We start from the raw sequence: 23,148 nt of genomic DNA on the forward strand, positions 1-23,148 counted from the left end.
CTTTTGATTCGTTTTTTTCAGCAGTACATCCAGAACGCTGCTGCTCGGGTCCTGACTAGAACCAGGAAGTACCATTACATTAGTCCTGTTCTCAGGTCTCTGCACTGCCCCCTGTGGCTCAGAGAAGAGACTTTAAAGGTGCCATAACATGCTTTTTTCACTTAGTCTATCCTAAGTGTATAATAGATAATAATAAGGGTTGTGCAACACCCTTAACATAATAGTTAAGAAATATCACCCAGACCTTGGACCCCCTCACCAACCCGGAAATGCAGACGGCTTGGTTTGATATTCGCCCCCACCCTTGCGAAGAGCGATCTGGCACCCTCGCCCAACCCGTGACGTAGTCTCAGAGTGCGTGTGTGCCCCGCCCACCCGTGACGTAGTCTCAGAGAGCGTGTGTGCCCCGCCCACCCGTGACGTAGTCTCAGAGAGCGCGTGTGTGCCCCGCCCAACCCGTGACGTAGTCTCAGAGCGCGTGTGTGCCCCGCCCACCCGTGACGTAGTGTGTGCCCCACAGCTGTGTGCTGTAAGCTCCGCGGTGCAAGTGAGTGAGAAAGAGTCTACTTTGAGACTGAATAAAACTGGTGTTAATTCTACAGCGTGCGCAGAACAGATATATATATATATATGTATATATATAAAGTCTTATGTCTATCGCGCTCTTGTTTCCTGGTTTTTCGGTATCGGATAGAACTTCTCTCCGTTTATTTTGGTGACGCGTGCTTGCCCTTATGACGCGGTCTTGCACCCACCGCTCAGTTTGGAGATTCGAGGAAAGGAGATAGTCTGTAATATAGCTAAAAACTGCGGGAATCAATCAAAAAAACACTCTGGGTACATATATGAAGCACAAATAGCAATGTAAGAAGGTTAAAAGCTCTGAAAAGTCGATTTTGCATGTTATGGGACCTTTAAAGCAGCTCTGCTTGTGTACAAGTCTCTCCATGGCCTAGCACCAAAGTACATCTCAGACATGTTAGTGTCATATGAACCATCTCGGACTCTGAGGACCTCAGGGACCGGCCTCCTGCTGGTGCCAGAGTCAGGACTAAACATGGACCGGCCTCCTGCTGGTGCCCAGAGTCAGGACTGAATATGTACCGGCCTCCTGCTGGTGCCCAGAGTCAGGACTAAACATGGACCGGCCTCCTACTGGTGCCAGAGTCAGGACTAAACATGGACCGGCCTCCTGCTGGTGCCAGAGTCAGGACTAAACATGGACCGGCCTCCTGCTGGTGCCCAGAGTCAGGACTAAACATGGACCGGCCTCCTACTGGTGCCAGAGTCAGGACTAAACATGGACCGGCCTCCTGCTGGTGCCAGAGTCAGGACTAAACATGGACCGGCCTCCTGCTGGTGCCAGAGTCAGGACTAAACATGGACCGGCCTCCTGCTGGTGCCAGAGTCAGGACTAAACATGGACCGGCCTCCTGCTGGTGCCCAAAGTCAGGACTAAACATGGACCGGCCTCCTGCTGGTGCCAGAGTCAGGACTAAACATGGACCGGCCTCCTGCTGGTGCCAGAGTCAGGACTAAACATGGACCGGCCTCCTGCTGGTGCCAGAGTCAGGACTAAACATGGACCGGCCTCCTGCTGGTGCCAGAGTCAGGACTAAACATGGACCGGCCTCCTGCTGGTGCCAGAGTCAGGACTAAACATGGACCGGCCTCCTGCTGGTGCCAGAGTCAGGACTAAACATGGACCGGCCTCCTGCTGGTGCCAGAGTCAGAATAGTTAAAGGTTTTATCGGAGATCGTCATTTTACATTGTGTTCACTGCAAACCTCGATATTAATCCAAAACGGCTTAGTAATAGAATTGGGTCAACTGACTTCCTGTTCGAAACTGCAGAACCGATAAGCTCCGCCTCTTCATTCTGACATTTCTCCGTGACTTTCTCTTTTACGTTGTCTTTCTTTTTGAAAAGTGGCTATGTGACATTTTAAACCCTCATTTCTTGTCTTCATTTTTTCTAATGATCCCAACTAAGCACAAAGATGTGGGCGGGGATAGGGGGCAGGTGAAAACAGCACTCGAGCCTCAGTTGCAGGACAATATGGTTTACGCAGGAATCAATCACTGTGTGACTTTTACCCAACTAATGATGAGGAAACACTGTCGTAACGAGCTCATTTAAATTAATGTTGCATAATATAATCCCATAATAAATTAACGACAAGTGTTTTTCATGTTTTTAAGAACGAGAACACTTTCCAGTCCATGTTTCTGGTTCTATTGCTGCATGTTGTTAGCGGTGAACATGGAGCACTCATAATCATATCCCTTCTGGTCATCTGCTGATCTCGCTACCATCTTTTACATTCCCAAACCTTTCCTTGAGTTGTTTGACCATTAATGTCAAATTACTGGCCCTAACAAGAAGACTGAAGAGTAATCCACCTCCAAAGAAAGTGGAGAATCAGTTAAAAGTAATAGAACATGAAAAACACAAGAGTAAAGAGCATCAAATGTACAATAACTTAAGAAATGTTAAATGTAAAATAACAGAAAGAGTGCGACGTTCGAGTTTTAATGTAATTTCGACTGAATATTGACTCAGCAAGGTTTTTATGACTAATATATTTTACAGTAAAAGTATTACTAATCCTTCTTAATATTAAAAAAAAAGTCATCTTTTTAAGTTTTGTCGTTTTGTGTCGATTCAAAACAAATAAGTAGATTTTAAGATGATCAAATTTAAACATTTCACCTACTTTCCGGTGAATGGAAAATATGAAATTAAATTAAATGTATTAATTCATATTTTTTTGTATACATTTATAAATTAACGTATATTCTGTGTGTGTTGGACATCTGTATAAGTCTAAAAGCAAAATTTGGTTGAAATATATATCGATTTTAAATCATTGTATTTTTACATCTAATTCTTTTGTGTTTGGTAGATTTGAAAGCTTAAACATACTGTACCTTTGATTCACATAAGATTTATTTAACTATAAAACAAAGACCACTAACGCTACAGCATGTAAACTACACAAAATCATATGAATATTCAGTCATTTTAGCTCACGTATTTGCCATTATTCCAGTAATAAACGTCATCTCTTTGTGATACTTTCTCTCTGCTGTGATGAATGGCTACTGGGGGCTCATATTTCACCGAAGCGTCACTTTCACTGAGAGGAAAGTGTTTTGTCTGAACCATCGTCAATAAAAATAACAAAGTGTCTGTAACCGGGTGAACATTACTCTTTTTTGTTAAATTACTCAGTTTCTTCGTGTAGCGGATTTGTTTTCGTCAGTTGGACCCTGAACCTTCCGCCACAAGAACCGTTTCTTTCCCGCTGCCGTTGGACCCACAAATGCTCCGTAGCACCTTCATAACACCTGTCACTTTAATAATCCATATAAATACCTCCTGTCCACTCTTTTGCACTTTTAAATCACATAGATAGGATGCACTGGGTCTCAGCGTTGCCAGGACTTATTGTCATATTAAAAATCAGTGCTATTTCTGTAGCCACATCACACAGATGGAAAAACGAGATGCGAGTTAAGCGGCCCAATCTGAGAAATTTGATTCATATTCCCTGTGAAAAGAAAAGGCCCAGTCCCACTGAAACTAGTCTGAAACTTGCTGTGCTAAATGTCAGATCCTTATGTAACAAATCACTCTTAATTCATCATTTTATTTCTTCTTATAATCTTGATTTTATGTTTTTAACTGAAACATGGCTTGACAAAAACACAGGAAATGTAGTTCTGATAGAATCTGCCCCACCTAACTTTAAGTTTGAATCTGAAACACGAGAAAACAAAAAAGGGGGTGGAGTCTGTGCTGTCTTCAGAGATAAAATAATTACTTCTGCTTTAAGATGTTGACTTTTTATTCATTAATCATTTACTCATCAAAATGAGTACCCTGCTAAAAACAGAATACAGATTAAACAAAAACAGGATAACCAAATAAAACACCAATAAAACGTTCCATAAAACAATCAGTACAATCAGTACAATCAACAAATACATAAAAACACACATACACTATGAGATAAAATTATATAAAACAAGTGCACTGGTAGACCTTGACCACTGCTACAAAATAATTTTAAAGTCTCTGTGTTTTGTTCCTTACTATAAGTTGACTCGGTGGGTTTGCAAAATAACAATGACCTGAGATCTGAAGCGGTGAATATCTGATCTGATGTGCAATAAACATGATAAATAATGAGGCAAAATGCAGAAAAGAGCCTTATTCACCAACAGAGGGCAGTGCTGTTCTCATCTTGCATCCAGTGCCATCTTTTCCTTCACCTGCACCTTCTCGAGAGTGGACCGTCCATTAGAAACGTTACATGTCAATAGTGACTTGTGCGAGTATTTTGAGCTCAGAGCTTAGACATTATTCTTTGTTTCATGTGGATAATGTCACAAACAGGTCCAAATCTACCATATCATTCTGACATTATACTCGATGGACTCACTTTGGATGAGGCAATGCGACAAAACCATCAACGACGTGATTCATTTTCCTCATATTGATCGAACTCGATTTTCTATTCATTTAAAAGCAAATAAAAATGCTTTAAATGTTAATTTGCGGCACATAAACAACACAAACTCGTCGCAATTTAACTCAACAATTGTCAATTTCCTCCTCTAAAGTCTCATCTCTGCCCCAAACCACGTGCTTTTACTGCCTTTAAAAAGCTCCAGTCTGATCTGTGAAGATTAAAAATGCACAAATCTACTAATACTATAATTACCAGGACTATGTGAAAGCATTTTTTTCTGTTAAATACAGAATTTCAACAAAATCAATGACAAATTCACTTAAAGGAAATTTTTTGGGCCACTGAATGATGAATATTTGCACAAACCTTGCCCAAAGCGCTGCTGCGTGCCTCTTCCTGTTTAAAGCTTGCATTTCTTTAATTAAACACTATAAAATAACTTCCACAAAAGGACAGGCCACAGCTTCTTTACGACGAACCCTCTCCGCCGTGTCACCGATTCTTCTGTCTTTATGCCAATCTCAATCGTACGTCGCCGATGCCCCGACGACGAGTGCAAAAACACCCGGCGCGTTTTGAGGCGAGAGATAAAAGTGTGATCCTGGGGTTTCGGTGTCACCAGATAATCCCGTAATCGGCCCAACCTGCCGCTCTCACATTAGCTTTAATCTGACGTTATGAATCCACGCATGGGGCTTAGGCTGCAGCGGAGGTGCCGGGGCCTCTAACGCCTCCTACGGGGGAAACGCAAACCAGGTCAAAGGACGTCGCTGCCACACATTCCACATTGAAGACTAATGACACAAAATAAATGTTATTTTCATTTTCTTGGTGGTGCTGGAATGTATTCCAATAGGACATTGACTATTTTCAACATTTTACACGGGACATAAAACTCCTGCAATGGAAACAATAGATGGATACCTTGAAAATATAGTTTTGGCAGCAAGAAAAAAACTCTTTAATGTGCAAGGCAATCTCTTTTCTTCTGTTTTCTTTCTATAACTTGTTGACGCCAAAACAGGGCAGAGTTGCAGGTCGTCGTTGTGTAGAGCGCCCCCTGTGCCAAACGTGGGAATTAATATAGTAATATATAATTAATATGCCTATAGGACTCGGCTCATCTAAAGCTACACAGTGAATGAAAGCGACAGCCAGCCAATACGCATTATGACCAAAATAAGCACCTAAATAGAATAATAATAGAATAATGGAATGTAGATAGAGGCCTAAAAAAACAACAGGCTATCAAATGTAAAACTGTCACACATAAACATATAAACAGGCCGTCAGATGTCAGATTCACACTCATGATCCATTACGGCTGCACTTGGGGATGTTGAGAATGGAGTTTTCCAACGCCAGCGGCTCTTTCGAGATCATGCTGACTTCTTTATCCGCGATGATGATGAACGGCTAATCCAGATTCTGTGGATCTGTTTTGGCTGTTTTCGCAATTGGGCCCAGCATTAGACATGTCGGTGAGGAGAAATCATACGATCCCAAAGCTTCTGTAATTCCTCTCCGATTTCCAAAGCGAGTTTGTCCGACAGTTTTCCATCTTTTTCTTTTTTTCTTTAGAAACATCAAACAGAAATATAAAAAAAACAAACAAAACAAGAGAGAGAATGACAAACATAAATCAATAAAAACGAAAACACAACTGAACCCAAACAACAGCCCCACTTTTCCCACACAGTCTGTCAAATTTGTCCATTTTCAAATTGAGTCCCTACGAGATTTTTTTCAAGTTTACGAAGGTTTTTTGTAATCTATTTTTTTGTGAGTGCATTTTTCGCTGCCACCAGGACAATGCCCCTTCGATAGCCGCCAACTGTGTCCATGGCAGGAGTTTTGCGGCCCAAGTGGGATAGTGATGTCATAAATTGCCTGTAAGGCTTTGTCGATCTCAGTCCAAAACTTGTGAACAACAGGACAATCCCAAAAACACATGATAGTGATTTACCTCCTGCTGCCACATCCTCTCCAACAGTCTGCATTTCCCTGTGAGTAATGGGCACTTTGACATGGTGTTGTAAAGAAACCAGACTCACTTCTCCAACAGAATTCCCTCCAAACATGTGATCTGTCCATCTTATAGATACAAGCATATCACAATTTGCATCACATTAAAACAGATCGGGAACATCGTAGCCGTCTGTTGGTGCCATTTCTTGCCCTCCTTTGGCAGGCATCATTGGGTTGGTGCCCCAGTTTATTGAGTCCCCCTGCGTAGTGGTAAAGCAGGGAAACATGAAAGGTGACGTGCAGCAGTTATAGTTTCCCCAACGTCACACACAGATGGGCTCTCTGTGTTTTAACCCAGATGTAACGTTTTGCGCAGTGTCTCCCGCTGCCACAGTGGAGGCTCGCTGCGTTCCCCACACGACACACGCCCGCTTCACCCAGGACCACCAGCATGTGCGCTCTGCGGTGGAGTGTGTCACCTGTCGAAGTGCCTCGGGGGCAAACCCATGTATCACACGGTGAAAGTGTTCTAAATCATCCTGTCCTGTGGTGAGCGCCGTAACATTACATTTACAGCAGCGTTTAATCCTCCCGCGCAACTTACAAATGCAAAAGCCTGGATCTTGTGAAGGAAATGCAGTATTCAGACAAAGTATGATGAGGCGTTTATAAATCAAGATGCAATGGAAGTTGTAGAGCTTTGCCATAATATCTGCTTTATGTCTGAAATCAGCTGAGGTCCGGGGGAAGTCCAGCTCAGGATCTGGACATGGGTCTTTTTGTTTTCATTTCTCTATAAGAACAATAAAGTACCTTAATCACACACATTTATTCAGTGAGGTGTGTTTCTAAATAAAGAAGATTCCTTTCAGAAGAATTTAACTTCCTCAATGACATAAGTTTTGTGGTAAAAGTTGGGTAAGTAGCCTAAAAAAGTACTGTATTTATTACTCTCCTGATTAAACTTTATTTAATTAGAGAGTCCCACTGAGGCCAAAAGGCAGCAAAGTTCACCACAGTTACACACACACACACACACACACACACACATACACATACACACATACAAACCTCATTAAAATAACACAAATTATGGAAAACATTTGCAAAACACTAAACACACTTAACATACATTAAACACAAAAATCTAGTCACTTCCTTGCAATACCAAAGCACTGACTGTCAAATGACCACACAGTCCAACTCATTGGTTCAAAACAGCCATCAGGTGCAAACACTTGTTTGCTTCATTGTAGACGCACCAATCAGGTGAATAAGCACTATAAAAAGCAGCAGGTGAGTTCATCGGTCTTCAAGCACAATGGAAAGAGTAAGACGACGTGGAGGATGAGGACAACGTGGAGGATGAGGAGAACGTGGAGGACGAGGAGAACGAGGAGGACGAGGAAAACGAAGAGAACGAGGAGGTCGTGAAGGACGAGGAGGTCGTGAAGGACGAGGAGGACGAGGAGGTCGTGAAGGACGAGGAGGTCGTGAAGAACGAGGAGGTCGTGAAGGACGAGGAGGACGAGGAGGTCGTGAAGGACGAGGAGGTCGTGAAGGACGAGGAGGACGAGGAGGTCGTGAAGGACGAGGAGGTCGTGAAGGACGAGGAGGACGAGGAGGTCGTGGAGGTCGTGGAGGACGAGCAGGTCGTGAAGGATGAGGAGGACGAGGAGGTCGTGAAGGACGAGGAGGACGAGGAGGTCGTGAAGGACAAGGAGGTCGTGAAGGACGAGGAGGACGAGGAGGTCGTGAAGGACAAGGAGGTCGTGAAGGACGAGGAGGACGAGGAGGTCGTGGAGGTCGTGGAGGACGAGCAGGTCGTGAAGGACGAGGAGGACGAGGAGGTCGTGGAGGTCGTGGAGGACGAGCAGGTTGTGAAGGACGAGGAGGACGAGGAGGTCGTGGAGGACGAGCAGGTCGTGAAGGACGAGGAGGACGAGGAGGTCGTGGAGGACGAGGAGGTCGTGAAGGACGAGGAGGACGAGGAGGTCGTGGAGGACGAGGAGGTCGTGGAGGATGGGGTGGAAGGGGAGGAAGAGGAATCAACAGAGAAAGGGGAAGAGGAAGCAAAGAAGGTGCTCAAAGAGGACCGAATCTGACAAATGAGATCCGCACAACCGCCATGGCCCGTATGGGCCCTTACAACACAGCACTCATACTTATATTCTTGGACCAATTGCACAACATAACAGCAGCCAATCAAATCAATAATTTGCAATACATTGTTGTCTGGGACAATGTGTCTTTCCACCGCTCTGCTCTGGTCCAGACCTGGTTTCAGCAACATCAAAATGTTACCGTCTTATATCTTCCACCTCTCCATTCCTCAACCCTATAGAGGAGTTTTTCTCAGCACGGCGGTGGAAAGTATATGATCTCTGTCTCCAGGCTGAGGTTCCCCTCATCCAATCCATGGAGGAGGCATGTGACCAGATGGAGGGAGCAGCAGTCCAAGGATGGATTCTTTCCGAGGTGTCTTGCGAATAACAACATTGCCTGCGATGTGGATGAAATTCTCTGGCCTAATCTAGCTAGAGGAAGAGACAATGTCTAGTTTATTTTACAGTTTTTAACGATTGAATAAACACAATTTTCACAACCACAAACACAATTAGCAAAACACCTTAGGGTTCAGAGCCCACCACAGCACTGAAACTGCACTAGTTAAAGTCACAAATGATTTGTTATTAGCCGCTGACGATGGACTGGTCTCAATCCTGGTTCTGTTGGACCTCAGCGCAGCGTTTGACACCATCGACCACAACATTCTACTGCAGAGGTTAGAATGTGATGTAGGTGTTGGAGGAACAGCCCTCAGCTGGTTTAAATCCTATCTATCTGATAGGTTCCAATTTGTTAATGTAAACCAGAGCTCCTCACCAAGCTCTAAAGTAATTTACGGTGTGCCACAGGGTTCGGTACTCGGTCCAATTCTGTTTACTCTTTATATGCTGCCATTAGGCAACATTATCAGAAAGCATGACATTAACTTCCACTGCTATGCAGACGACACTCAGCTGTATTTATCAATGAAACCTGATCAGAGCGATCAAGTAGACAGACTTAGTACTTGTGTGAAGGAGATAAAAACCTGGATGACACTAAACTACCTGCTTCTTAACCCTGAAAAAACCGAGGTCATTGTGCTTGGCCCTAAGCATCTACGAGACGCTCTATCTGAGCAGATAGTCACACTGGACAATGTCAGTGTAGCCTCCAGTTCTACTGTAAGAAACCTTGGAGTCTTATTTGACCAGGAGCTCTCATTTAAAGCTCATATAAATCAAGGTTGTAAAACAGCCTATTTCCATTTGCGCAACATAGCCAAAATCAGAAGAATCCTGCCTAAAAGTGATGCCGAAAAACTTATCCATGCATTTGTAACGACTAGATTAGACTACTGTAACTCCCTGCTTGCAGCGTGTCCTAAAAGCTCCATAAAAAGCTTTCAACTGGTTCAAAATGCAGCAGCAAGATTACTAACAGGAACAAAAAGAAGAGAGCACATTACGCCGGTGCTGAAGTCTCTTCACTGGCTCCCCGTCGAGTCTAGAATCAAATTCAAAATTCTACTCTTGACCTACAAAGCCATAAATGACATGGCCCCATCCTACCTCAAAGATGCTATAGAACCATATCATCCAAACAGAGCTCTTCGCTCTCAGAATGCTGGCCTTCTGGTGGTCCCAAGAGTCTCTAAAAGTACTGTAGGAGGTAGAGCGTTTAGCTACCAAGCTCCTGTGTTATGGAATCAGCTCCCGACCCATGTTAAATATGCTGACACAGTCTCTTCATTTAAGTCCAGGCTTAAAACGTTCCTCTTCGAAATCGCTTATGGTCAGAGTAGTTAGGAACAGAAACATAAACCCACAGCTTTAGCTACGCTGCCCTAGGAGTAACTATGCTGGGGGAAGTATGACAGCTTGAGCACTATCCTCTTCTTCTTCTGACTACTTATGCTATCAAACAATATTTATTTTTTGATTCCACTTGCAAACTGTTCACCGCCTTCTTTTCTTTCTCTCACACCTGAGGACCTGTGGACCCAGATGCCCCTCTCCTGGTGAAGTGGTCCCTGCCCTGTGTAGACGGTCCCTCATCTGCCTGAAGAGTGGGCCCAGCTCGCCTCCGACGGTCCCTCATCTGCCTGAAGAGTGGGTCCAGCTCGCCTCCGACGGTCCCTCATCTGCCTGAAGAGTGGGTCCAGTTCGCCTCAGACGGTCCCTCATCTGCCTGAAGAGTGGGTCCAGCTCGCCTCCGACGGTCCCTCATCTGCCTGAAGAGTGGGTCCAGCTCGCCTCAGACGGTCCCTCTTCTGCCTGAAGAGTGGGTCCAGTTCGCCTCAGTCGGTCCCTCATCTCCCTGAAGAGTGGGTCCAGCTCGCCTCAGTCGGTCCCTCATCTGAAGAGTGGGTCCAGCTCGACTCAGACGGTCCCTCTTCTGCCTGAAGAGTGGGTCCAGTTCGCCTCAGTCGGTCCCTCATCTGCCTGAAGAGTGGGTCCAGCTCCAGTCTCCTTGTGTCCGTCTGTCTGTCTGTGAGAGTCGGATCTCTCCTTCACTGGAACTCCTCCAGGTTTCTACGCTTTTTTCCCAAAGAGGTTTTTTTTGTAGTTTTTCCTGGCCGAGAAGGAGAGTCTAAGGACAGAGGACCCTGGGACATCGTCCCTCGCCACCACAGACATTGTCTGACTTCATCGCCACCACAGACATTGTTGATTCATTTCTCCCTGTGGCCCTCAGAGGCAACTGTTGTTGTGATTTTGGGCCTTACAAAAATAAATTGATTTGATTTGATTTGACTTAGCTCCTTTGCAAAATGAAACACTCTTGTAAAAACTATACACTAACTTTTCAAAACCATATTTTCTTACCATATGAAACACACACGTTGCATATGACTTAACTATGTTTGCACCAGTTACACACTGCTGTGGAAAACCTTAAACACTTTCGGCTAATTCTGCTTCTAAGTGGACAGAGTCGTATGGGTGAAGTACACCGTGAATTTGCAAAACATCGCTCGGATTTGCACAACTGTAAACACAATGTCTGCTCACACTTTGTGCAAAACAACACACACAGTGAACACTAAACACACTTGTGTGTGTTACTGTGGACACCACACAAGACACAAGACTAATGCTGTTGACAGTGTCATTTATTTTTTTTCCATATACTCAAGCCAACATGGCGGAAAAGAAACATTTCTCAGTTTTCATGAACATAACATTTTATCCAGTACAAAAAAGAACCCTCCCAAACTCCTCCCCCTCTTCCTCCTGCTTGTCTTGCAAGTCTTCCTCTTCCTCTACCTGTACCCCTACCTAGACCTCTGGCACGGCCTCTGCCTCCTTCTTCTCCTTCTCCTCTTCCTCCTTCTCATCCTCACTCTTCCTCTTCCTTCCATTTTGGTTCAGTTTGGTGAACTCACCTGCTGCATTTTTATAGTGCTTACCCCTGACTGGTGTGTCTACAATTAAGCGATCTTGTGTTTGCGCGCCTGATGACAGTGTTCAATGAGCTGGCACATGGGTGTGGTCATTTGACAGTCAGTGCTTTAGAATTGCAAGGAAGTGACATCTTTATATACTTCTGTGTCTAAATACATAAAAGTGTGTTCAGTGTTGTAAATCACTGTGTGTGTTGTTTTGCACAAAGTGTGAACTGACTTATTGTGTTTACAGTGGTGCAGATCTGAGGCCGAGTTTTGCTCCTTGAGTGTAAGGTTTTGATAATTGGGCTAAACTTTAGATTTTAGTGTTTATTCAATCGTAAAAAACTGTAATTTTATTTATTTTATGTATTTTTTTACTTACAATACCTAAAGGGACGTTTTGTTTGAAATAAATGAGTTTCTTCAGTCTGCAACATTGGTCTTGTGTAATGTTTGGTGAATTTACATTTTACAGTAATTGTACTTTGTTGATAGTAGCCTACTCTAATCATAGGGAAATAACTGCTAAAAGTGTTTTAGGTTTATCACAGCAGAGTGTAACTCAGAGCATAGTAATGTGAAACGTGTGTGTTTCATATGGTAACAAAGTGTGGTTTTTAAAAAGAAGTGTATAGTTTTTACAAGAGTGTTTAATTTTGCAAAGGATCTATAGTGTTTTGCTAATTGGGTATGTGGTTGTGCTAATGGTGTGTAGTGTTTTGAAAACCGTGCTGAAGCAAAACAAAAAACTGTAATGAGCTCATCTTTGGACATTCCTACAGAGATGTGTTATTCTTGGCAGCGTTCAAATAAAATAAAAGTATATTATACAGCATATATTATTTGAGGAAAATGCAGAGAGCAACAGTCTGGAGTTTTTCTGCACATTTCTGTCTAATTTTATATTTGACTTTGAGCCAAGCTGGCTGATTACAACCTTTACTCAGCGCCTCCTACCATCTGTTGTCGTGGGCAATGCTCCAGACTTTTGGGGTTGTTTCGGTGCAGAGAAATCGCATCGTTCATCTCCGGTTGTAGATTCAGGCGGCTGGAGCCTCGATCAACAAATACCATTGTTACACCAGGTGGATTCTGGTCCATGGAATGTTAATGTTGCGTTCAGGACTATTAGCAGCGCATTTTGCCCACTAATCAAACGGTTGGCGGTTCAATCCTGACATAGCATGTTGCCATTGTGTCCTTGAGCAAGACACTTCACCGACCTTGCCTTCAGTGTATAAGCAAAACTTGTATAGTCACAATAACACTGTGCAAAAATAAATAAGAACTATTTAAATAAAAACACATATGAATACATAGATAAAGAAAGGCAATACTGTCGGAAAATGTATTTGATATATTGTAAAAAGCTACACCTAAACATCACCCAAACGTCAAATGTGGTATAATTTATGAATCATTTTGCCATTAACATTTTCAACCAAATAGATGAAAGAAACATGCAGAAGGCTTAAGAAAGAGATTACCCACACACAAAGGGCATTATAGATGCCCCCACAATGGGAAAATTCCAGTGTTGAAGCACAGATTAGGATAGCTAACAGATAACACACTTAAATTATAATACTTAAATCTTTTATAAATATAAGTAGAGAAAAAATAATAAATAAAAATAATAGAAAAACTACAAACTCTTATTTATAGCTGATATATGCGCAGAAAATATTGCACCAGGGATGATTGACATTATGTCACAGTATTGCACCTGAGTATGACCGTATTGCACATTATTATGACAGTATTGCACATTATTATGAAGATGAATGACACATGTTCAGGGCTAACAGTGTTCATTGTAAAGTCTGACAGCAGCAGAAGGAAAGAACTGCGAAACCTCTCCTTCACACAGCGAGGGTGGATCAGTCTCTCACTGAAGCTGCTCTCCAGAGCGGACAGAGTGTCCTGCAGGGGGTGACACTCATGGTCCAGCATAGATGTGAATCTAGCCAGGACCCTCCTGTCCCCCACCTCCTGCACCGCGTCCAGAGCACAGCCCAGGACGGAGCTGGACTTCTTGATGACTTTGTCCAGCTTCTTCCTCTCCCTCTCTGTGATGCTGCTGCTCCAGCAGACCACACCGTACAATGTCCAAAACTATGTCCAAAACTAAACTCAATCAGTTGCTATTCAGGTCGCCATGAAACACTTTTTTTTCCCACCACATTTCTACCATAATAAAACGAGATTAGTACATTTTCAGCAGAGGACAAATCAGGCTCTCTCGCTTCTTATATCCTTGCCACGGAGTTCAAAGAGGCTAATATCTGAGGGGATTTTGTGATGTTCTGCTATACAGTATATTCATTAAACAAGATTAATTAAAAGGTCAACTTAAATAGACTAAAACCCCAAAAGAACTTTAGAAGAAAGACAGGCTGCTGGAGTCATGCTGAGAAAATTAACGGGACATTTTCAGCCTCGTGTCCTCTTGATTACTTGTTAAAAGAGAACTTGATGTCCTGGGATGAATGAAAGAATGAATGAATGAATGAATGGAGCATAACTACCTGTATTGAGCTATTGATTTCGGTCAAATTATGGTTTATAAAGAAAGATGTTACTTTAAAGTAAAGACAAGCTTGATTTCCATGTCTGCTGTGATTACACGCACACTCAAAATCTGCGTATAGGAATATTCAAATTATAAGTAAATAGCAAAGGCCCCTCTAATTACTCACATATGATTTTTCAGTTTGCATGTGATTTAAATAATCTTGAAAGATGATCAGTTTTTGTTCATGTAATCAGTCATACACACATGACTGATTACATTAACAAAAACTGATCATTATCTAAATTCAGGAGTCATCCAAATGATTGAAACGTCTGCAAACTAATGTGGCGAAGAGAAATGTTTTAAAATGCTCTGAAAATCCATCAATTAACAGGAGAATTATCAGCTTTCTTGTTTGCATGCTTAAACACATTTGATTGTATTATATGAATTATTTTTTTTCTTGCTATGTTATGTGGGCCCTAATGCTGTTTTGGGAAATGTCTTAAAAAATATTGATTGATTCGTTTATTTGGCATTTGTTGTCTGAAAACCCCATATGTGCAAAAAGAGTACACAGTAAAACATAAAAAAATAAAACAACAGACAATGGACATAAGTTACAAAACACTAATGGTACCAGACACATTTTGACACTGTGAAAAATGTTGCCAAAATTCATATAAAGTTAAGTGCCTAATAGAACGTTTACAGTTCATACAGAATTAATGTTTGTTTCGGTAACATAAACCCAGCCCCCCCACACAGGGACTCTTATTTAAAGGAGGCGGAACTCTTCTCCGCTGCTGCTGGTTTCGGGTCGGAGGTGTTTTTCCGTCGGACACCAACTTCCGGCAAGTCACCACCAGCCAGCGAAAGTGATGAATTTTCTTGGAATATTTTCTCAAGTTTTAAAACTAAATCCATGAATCGAGTTTATTTGGTTATTTTAACGCTCCGTGAGGCCATCCACGGATTTTATTGAGGTTCTCCTTGTGGATTATTTTGTTTCGCTTTTTTTTTGGAAGTCGTTAGCCTCCAATGCTAACCGGGGGCTAGCATCTCAACTGACACCGAAACCGAGCGACTATTTCGGGAACATTCGCCCGTAAATTCCCCCTCGGAACACGCGACCGTGACTGTGACGGACCGCGCACGTTCCCACACATTTTCCCATGTCGGGTTTGGTGTTCGTTTTTATGTTTTAATGGGAGGCGGGTCGCTGCGGGGTGGACTTTGCGGGAGAAAAGGAAAAGCGCGGCGGCTCCGATGGAGTCCCTGGCCGGGTACGTGTACAAGGCGGCGAGCGAGGGGCGAGTGCTGACGCTGGCCGCGCTGCTGCTCAACCACTCGGAGGCGGAGACCCGGCACCTGCTCGCCTACGTGACCCAGCTGTCCGGCCAGCGGTCCACGCCGCTCATCATCGCGGCGAGGAACGGACACGAGAAGGTGGTGCGGCTGCTGCTGGACCACTACCGCGTGGACACCGAGCAGACCGGGACCGTGCGCTTTGACGGGTCAGTGTGTTGGACTTGAGGTTAAAGCTGCACTGTGTAACATTTCCGGTTAAAGGTGCACTGCAGGGCCGGCCCAAGCCTTCAGGGGGCCCTAAGCGAAAAAAAAAAAATTGGGGCCCCTCACCACGTCATCAAAATCAGTTTTATTGCCATTGTCAGTAAACAATTCACATATGGGAACTTTTTTCAACGCAAAAAAAGCGCACCAAAACTCCAGGGCATCCAGTTAGTTTATTCTCAGCACCTCACAAGCTCAAATATTGATAACTTAAATCCCACAATGCAACTTGTATTCCGCTGACATCACCTCTACTCCCTGTACAAATAACACACGTCCCAGATATGTTTTTGGGCGTTAAGGGTCTACAGCCACATTAGCAGTTTAAATGAATGAACAGGGCGGGGTCTGGGGGCACTTCCCCCAGAAATGTTCAGAACTTTTTAGGGTCTTCTGCTGCATTTTAATGTGGTCCAGCCAGCTAAAGTAAGAGTAAAATGTTGAGGTTGTAATGCTATAAAATGATGATGTGATGAAACTGTGCCAGGAGAAAACGACTAAAGCCAGTTATTAATACATTAGTGTACTTAAGTACTCAATACAATATTGGCTATGAAAAATAATTATGATCAAATTGATTCATTTTAACTGAAAATGTAAAAGTATTAGTTATCCTTACTAATTTATCTTTTACAGCTCCCAACTGTTCCTTCTTGCCAAAGTGACAAAACAAGTTATATTAAATTAAACAAATGGCATAAGCATTGCTTGATAACACTCATAAAGCTTCACAGTGCAAACATGTTATTCCCAGAGAATGAACAGAACGAGAAGTGAAGGTCCAAACCTAGCTATTGTGAAGAGACTGCGTTTCTGCAACTTTGTCACTTTTGTATACAAATATATAGTATTATTCTATAACAGACGTAATCATAATATGTCTGGTTATTTTTTACTATCAATTTATTATAATTTATAACAAATAGTCTAATGATGCTTTTTAAATAAATTTAAATGTTTTATCGCTCTATTAAAAGTTAATTACAATATAAATGTTTTTTCTGATCAGAACATCACACACTGGACTCCTGCATGAAACAATGCTGCGATGTGATTGGCTGATGGACCTTACGTGCATAAACCTTTACGTTCCTCTCATTGCACTTTAAGAAGTAAAACAGACACAACGAGTCACGATTGATCTCACACATGGTGATGTGAGAGAGAGGGACGCAAACTCAAACCCGCTCATCTCTAACTGAGGCTGCACAGGGGCCCGGGACAGGGGCCGCACACTGTTCACTCCAAAGTTTCACGTCAGAGGTTCTGAATGAGACGGCGCTCGTCCGGACCGGATCTCCGCCTCTTAGTGACCCGGGCCATAGACGCCCCTCACCGGCCTCACCTGCAGCTAACACTACGGGGCTGGTGTAAATGTTAATCTTATTATCTTTCATTCAGACACATTATTATGTGCGGGGCAGAGCTCTCGTCGCCTCCAGCCTGAGCGAACTAATGTGACAGAATCGTGTTGTTTCAAACAGCAGCATTAAGCGTCTCTTTGTAAGAGAAGATCAATACCTGGAGAGTGTTGTTGAGTTTGCAGTTTCTTTACATCGTCAAGAAGTTTCTTCTTTTGTTTTTCGGCACCAGGAGATATATTCTTCTGGACATGAGGACCACGCAGGGACCACGTTGTGTTGTGTTTATGTTTAGCTCTCGTTCTGCTCGCGCACAATAAAGTTGCCCAATCAGCGCAGGTTTGGTGTCTTGGTTGCCAGATTGTCATTACAAATAAATGTGGTTTGTGCGTTATATGTTGCCGCTGTGTGCGCTGCCGCGCCAGCAGCGCTACTGCACTAGTGGCGCACGCTGCGCTTGCGCTTCGCATACGACGGGTTGCCAGATTAGGGGCCCTATTAAAGCCTCGGGGCCCTACGCGGCTGCTTAGTTCGCTTATAGGCTGGGCCGGCCCTGGTGCACTGTGTAACATTTCTTCCGGTTAAAGCTGCACTGTGTAACATTTCAGGTTAAAGCTGCACTGTGTAACATTTCAGGTTAAAGGTGCACTGTGTAACATTTCAGGTTCGTGTGGTTTGCATTCAGGCGTGGGCATGTTTCGTTTTGCGTTAGGTCCAACTGTGCGTCAGGAATGTGCTAAAATGTGCCTAAAATATTGGTTAAAAGTAAAGTCTGGCACTAAATGTGAATTGACCTCAAATCTGCAGTGATTAATCTGAATAATGGTGACTAGTTGACTATTAAAATAAGCCTAATCATAGTTTGATCATAATAATCGGTAATTGGAACATGCAAACTATATAAAGCATGTCATATCAAAATACTTTGTCATTATTATAACATGTCAGATGGATAAAGATTTTCTGCAATAATCCACGTTGTAAATGTTCTCTATCCATACAGAAGTCTTTGGTCACCTTATTTAAATGTTGCTTTGTTAAAGAATGTATTAAAAAAATCATTATCTACCATAGAAATAATTGTTTTTGCCGGTTGACCACTTAAAATAACCGTTAATTGCAATCGTAATACAAAGGATATTCTAATCGTGCTTATCGCCAAAACGACAATTGTGATGCTTTCTTTTATTTTACAGTCATTTATGAAGTTTATTAGGGCTGCAACAAGTCTAATTTATTACCTATGGTTGTCAGAGTATGGATCAGACAAAAATTACACGGAAGTGTGTGAATGTTTTTGGTGTTTTTTGATGGACACCTATAGTCTGCACCAGGGCGTCGTCAAACGAATCAGGTTCAGCTTTATTTGGGTAAAACTTAGTAAACGTGTCATCTCTTCAGCATTCTAAACGACTAATCGAAGGAGTAATCACTTGACTAATCGTTGGTCGCTGCCCTAATGTTAAATTTCTGTCAGCTTATTCCTTACGATATTTTTTTCAGAATTCTACCCCTTTTTTAATTAGCTTTTAACATACTTGAAAACACGCAAAACACAGACGCACAACAGAGACCGATCGTCGCCCTATTGTCAAAACCTAAACTCAATAATAAATTAGGGAGACAAAGTATATGTTTTACCATAAACGTGAACGCAACTACCCGGTTTACCAAGTTGTTACTCCGTTTTGTGTCCGTTTCTTGTTTTAAACCAGGGCGTGTGGTTTCCGTGTGACTGCAGAGGGCAAACGTTGAGTGTCGGGGTTTGATTGCGTTACTCTCTTCTCTGTTTGGCTCCTCCCCCCTCGATGATCTGGTCAAACCGGATCTGTGTTCTCGTGTCAGAGCTCCGCAGAGACTTTAGAGATCTGAGAACGCTCCACCGAAAACATGGTTCTGTCGCGGTTTGGACAGAATCTGCAGTGTCTCCTCTCGTCTGTGTGTCCTTGTATTTTCAGGTGATGGCGGTATTTATACTTCACAATTTACAAATGGAAACTTGCTGTATTCGTACCCGTTTTGCGACATTTTGAATGTCTTGTCCCGCAAAAGGCCAATCTAAACTCTGAACCGAACCTTCAGATTGAAAATGACTCTGCAGTTTAAAATGTCTCAATCTAAAAACTGATGTTTACTGCACTTTTTTTTTTTTGAATATCTTTTACAGCTGAACAAAATATAAATACTAATGTATCTACTGTACTCTCGGCGCGTCCTAACGTTGTGCTTGTCCCGTGTGCAGGTACGTTATCGATGGGGCGACGGCGCTGTGGTGCGCGGCCGGGGCCGGGCACTTTGGCGTGGTGCGTCTCCTGGTCGGGCACCAGGCCAATGTGAACCACACCACCATCACCAACTCCACGCCCCTCCGAGCGGCCTGCTTCGACGGCCGCCTCGACATCGTGCGCTACCTCGTGGAGCACCGGGCCGACATCAGCATCACCAACAAGTACAACAACACGTGCTTGATGATCGCGGCGTACAAGGGCCACGCCGACGTGGTGCGGTTCCTGCTGGAGAAGGGCGCCGACCCCAACGCCAAGGCCCACTGCGGGGCCACGGCTCTGCACTTTGCGGCGGAGGCGGGGCATTTGGACATAGTCAAGGAGCTGGTTAGTCAGCAGGCGGCCATAGTGGAGAACGGGCATGGCATGACTCCCCTGAAGGTGGCGGCAGAGAGCTGTAAGGCCGACGTGGTAGAGCTGTTGTTGGCGCACGCCGACTGCGACCCCAAGAGCAGGATCGAGGCTCTGGAGCTGCTCGGCGCGTCTTTCGCCAACGACAGGGAAAACTACGACATCCAGAAGACTTACCACTACCTCCACGCCGCCATGACCGAGCGCCACAGGGACCCGGAGCGGCTCATCCTCAAGCAGAGGCTGCCCCCGGTGGAGGCGTACGGCCGGCGCAGGGAGTGCGAGACTCTGGAGGAGCTGGAGAACATCCGCGTGGACCGGGACGCGCTGCACATGGAGGGGCTGATGATCCGAGAGCGGGTGCTGGGCTCGGACAACGTCGACGTGTCCCACCCGATCATCTACAGGGGAGCGGTTTACGCCGACAGCATGGAGTTTGACCACTGCATCAAGCTGTGGCTGCACGCGCTGCGCCTGCGGCAGCGAGGCAACAGGAACACTCATAAAGACCTGCTGCGGTTCGCTCAGGTCTTCTCGCAGATGGTGCACCTCCGCGAGCCCCTGAACGCTGTGTCCGTGGAGCAGGTCATGAGCTGCTCGGTGCTGGAGATCCAGCGCAGCGTCAGTCGCGTGGACTCGGCGTCCGAGGCCGAGCTGCCTCAGGCGCAGGACAATTTCGAGTCCAACATCTTCACGTTCCTGTACCTGGCCTGCATCTCCACCAAGACCGTCTGCAGCGAGGAGCACCGCGCCCGCATGAACAAGCACATCTACGACTTGATCCGGCTGGACCCGCGCTCCCGGGACGGCTCCACGCTGCTGCACCTGGCCATCAGCTCGTCCACGCCCGTCGACGACTTCCACACCAACGACGTGTGCAGCTTCCCCAACGCGCAGGTCACCAAGTTGCTGCTGGACTGCGGCGCCGCAGTCAACGCCGTGGACCACGAGGGCAACACGCCGCTGCATGTTATAGTGCAGTACAACCGGCCCATCAGCGACTTCCTGACCCTCCACGCCATCATCATAAACCTGGTGGAGGCCGGCGCGCACACGGACATGGCCAACAAGCAGAAGAAGACGCCGCTGGACAAGAGCACAACGGGCGTGTCCGAGATCCTGCTCAAGACTCAGATGAAGATGAGTCTGAAGTGTTTGGCGGCGCGTGCGGTCCGGCAGCACCACATCACCTACCGCAACCAGATCCCCAAAACGCTGGAGGAGTTCGTGGAGTTTCACTGACGCGGTTGTCGAGGAGTTTAGTTTTCTAACAGACCAAACGGTGCTGAACCTTAGCAGAACTTTAGCAGAGACTAAAGTTCTGAACGTTTTAATCTTTTATAAAAGAGGGAGTGTTCTTTTTATTCCAAGTGTTCATCGGTGACTTTCGTTTGCCTTACACTCGGTGTCGCTGCCAAACGCCGTGCGACTTTGGCGAGTGAACGTGCCTCATCTGTCCGACTTTAATCATTTTAACTCATTTTTTTATTATCGTAAAGCTCCTGATTCTGATCAATTTAACGATGCAGTTTTTATTTGGGAATCGGAAGGTTAAAATGTGGCAGCCGCAGAGTTTATAGTTTAATTTATTTTTATGAGAAATAATCATGGCCTTGTGTTTATCATGAACGTTGCACTCTTTGGCCGTCGAACGTGTGATTTTGGACGGGCCAATCACGGGACACTAAACATTAACGGGGGAGGAGCTGATTAACCCTGATCGACCGTTACATGCAAATGTGAACGCTGCCTTTATGTATTAAAGTACAACTGTGGACAAATGCTTAACTCTGCATTTCCTTTTTGGTTTGGCTTAGTTTTGGTTAATTTGGGTTGGTTTAATTTGGGTTAGTTTGGTTTAATTTGGTTTGCTTTAGTTTGGCTTTGGTTTAATTTGGTTTGGCTTTAGTTTATTTGGGTTAGTTTGGTTTAGAGACTCGGAGACAAAGTGTGGCCACGGTCGATTTGTATTTGTTAATGTTTATGTGATTTTTAATACTGATTTTACATATAACATAACCGCCCAGAACCTTCAGATTGAAAGTGACTTGGGAGTTGAAAACATCTTAATCCAACAACTGATGATTGCTGCATTTTTGAAGATTATTTTTAATGTCCGAACAAAATATTGTATTTATGTCTGAACAAAAATATAAGGATTCTGGCATTTATTCACATTAGGTTATTTTGGATTTGGTACTAAATGTTTATCTCACTATATCAAAATTATTCCTGAAAATGTAACTTTTTATCGAAATTTAAAAATGATTGAAAACATGACCGTCCAGAACCTTCAGATTGAAAATGACTTGTCAGTTTAAAATGTCTTGATCTAAAAACTGATGACTACTGCGCTTTTTAGAATATTTTAATGTCTTAACACAATATAAATACTACAAATGTCTCAACTGTACTAGTCTAAACTCCAAACCTTCAGATTTGAAAATTACTTTTTAATGGCAAAACTGATGACTAATGAGATTTTTTCCCATATTTGTTTTACTCTGAAGTCAAAGAACAACAGTATTCATCTTATCTAAAGGTCAGAAGTGCTCAGACCGGAGTCGCTTCTGTTTGCGTCTCGAGTCGCCGCTTCCTGAGCTGTGATTGGATCAGACGACGTCAACACTGTGCGAGGAGTAGAAAGGGCAACACTACTCTTCAGGTAAAAGTGTGGTGAACGGAAATGAGATGAGCAGGTTTTGGGGGAAATGTGAGTCATTTAAAAGCAATAATAAATGATCTTTAACGATATAAATGATTAAAGCAGACCGCTGTGCTGTTTGCATCTCATTCTGAAACGTTTAATCAAGCTTAAAGCAGTAATTTCTTGCTTTGTTGTGTTTTTTGGGGATGACTGGTTATGTAGATTTAAATACATGATAGATTTAAATGCATGCCTTCTCCTTTCAAGGTTTGTAAATCACGAGGAACTTGTATGCAAATGATGAATATCGTGAGAACATAAATGCATTAGAAATCATCGAGTTCTACTGTTGTTAACCCGCTTCGTGCTGCATTTGGGATGAATCTGCGGCTGAAAGTGCGACTTATTCAAACGTGACGTATGACATGGAATTTTGACTTTATTTGGCGTATTTATACCTGTTGTAAATATAAGTAATAGTTTTACATCAATCGAGCAGGTATTTGTGGAGAAAACGTTAAAATCTTG

The 23,148-nt window shown here is 43.8% G+C and overlaps 1 protein-coding gene across 1 annotated transcript; it reads left to right on the top strand.

Annotated features, from left to right (window-relative positions):
* The first annotated feature begins 15,401 nt into the window (after nucleotides 1-15,401).
* On the top strand, nucleotides 15,402-21,717 carry fem1b (fem-1 homolog b). Its single transcript, XM_072434939.1, has 2 exons — nucleotides 15,402-15,918; nucleotides 19,580-21,717. The coding sequence occupies exons 1-2, from the start codon at nucleotides 15,671-15,673 to the stop codon at nucleotides 21,213-21,215; spliced, it is 1,884 nt and encodes a 627-aa protein (XP_072291040.1). The 5' UTR covers nucleotides 15,402-15,670; the 3' UTR covers nucleotides 21,216-21,717.
* Nucleotides 21,718-23,148: the final 1,431 nt, after the last annotated feature.

The sequence above is a fragment of the Eucyclogobius newberryi genome, unplaced genomic scaffold (assembly GCF_026437365.1).
Source record: "Eucyclogobius newberryi isolate DKJ021-1_F unplaced genomic scaffold, fEucNew1.0.hap1 SCAF_7, whole genome shotgun sequence".
Taxonomy (NCBI): domain Eukaryota; kingdom Metazoa; phylum Chordata; class Actinopteri; order Gobiiformes; family Gobiidae; genus Eucyclogobius; species Eucyclogobius newberryi.

Coding starts and splice junctions, on each gene's coding strand:
- fem1b (XM_072434939.1), top strand. CDS start 15,671: ATGGAGTCCCTGGCCGGGTACGTGTACAAGGCGGCGAGCGAGGGGCGA. Junction 15,919..19,579: donor GGGACCGTGCGCTTTGACGG/GTCAGTGTGTTG, acceptor TCCCGTGTGCAG/GTACGTTATCGATGGGGCGA.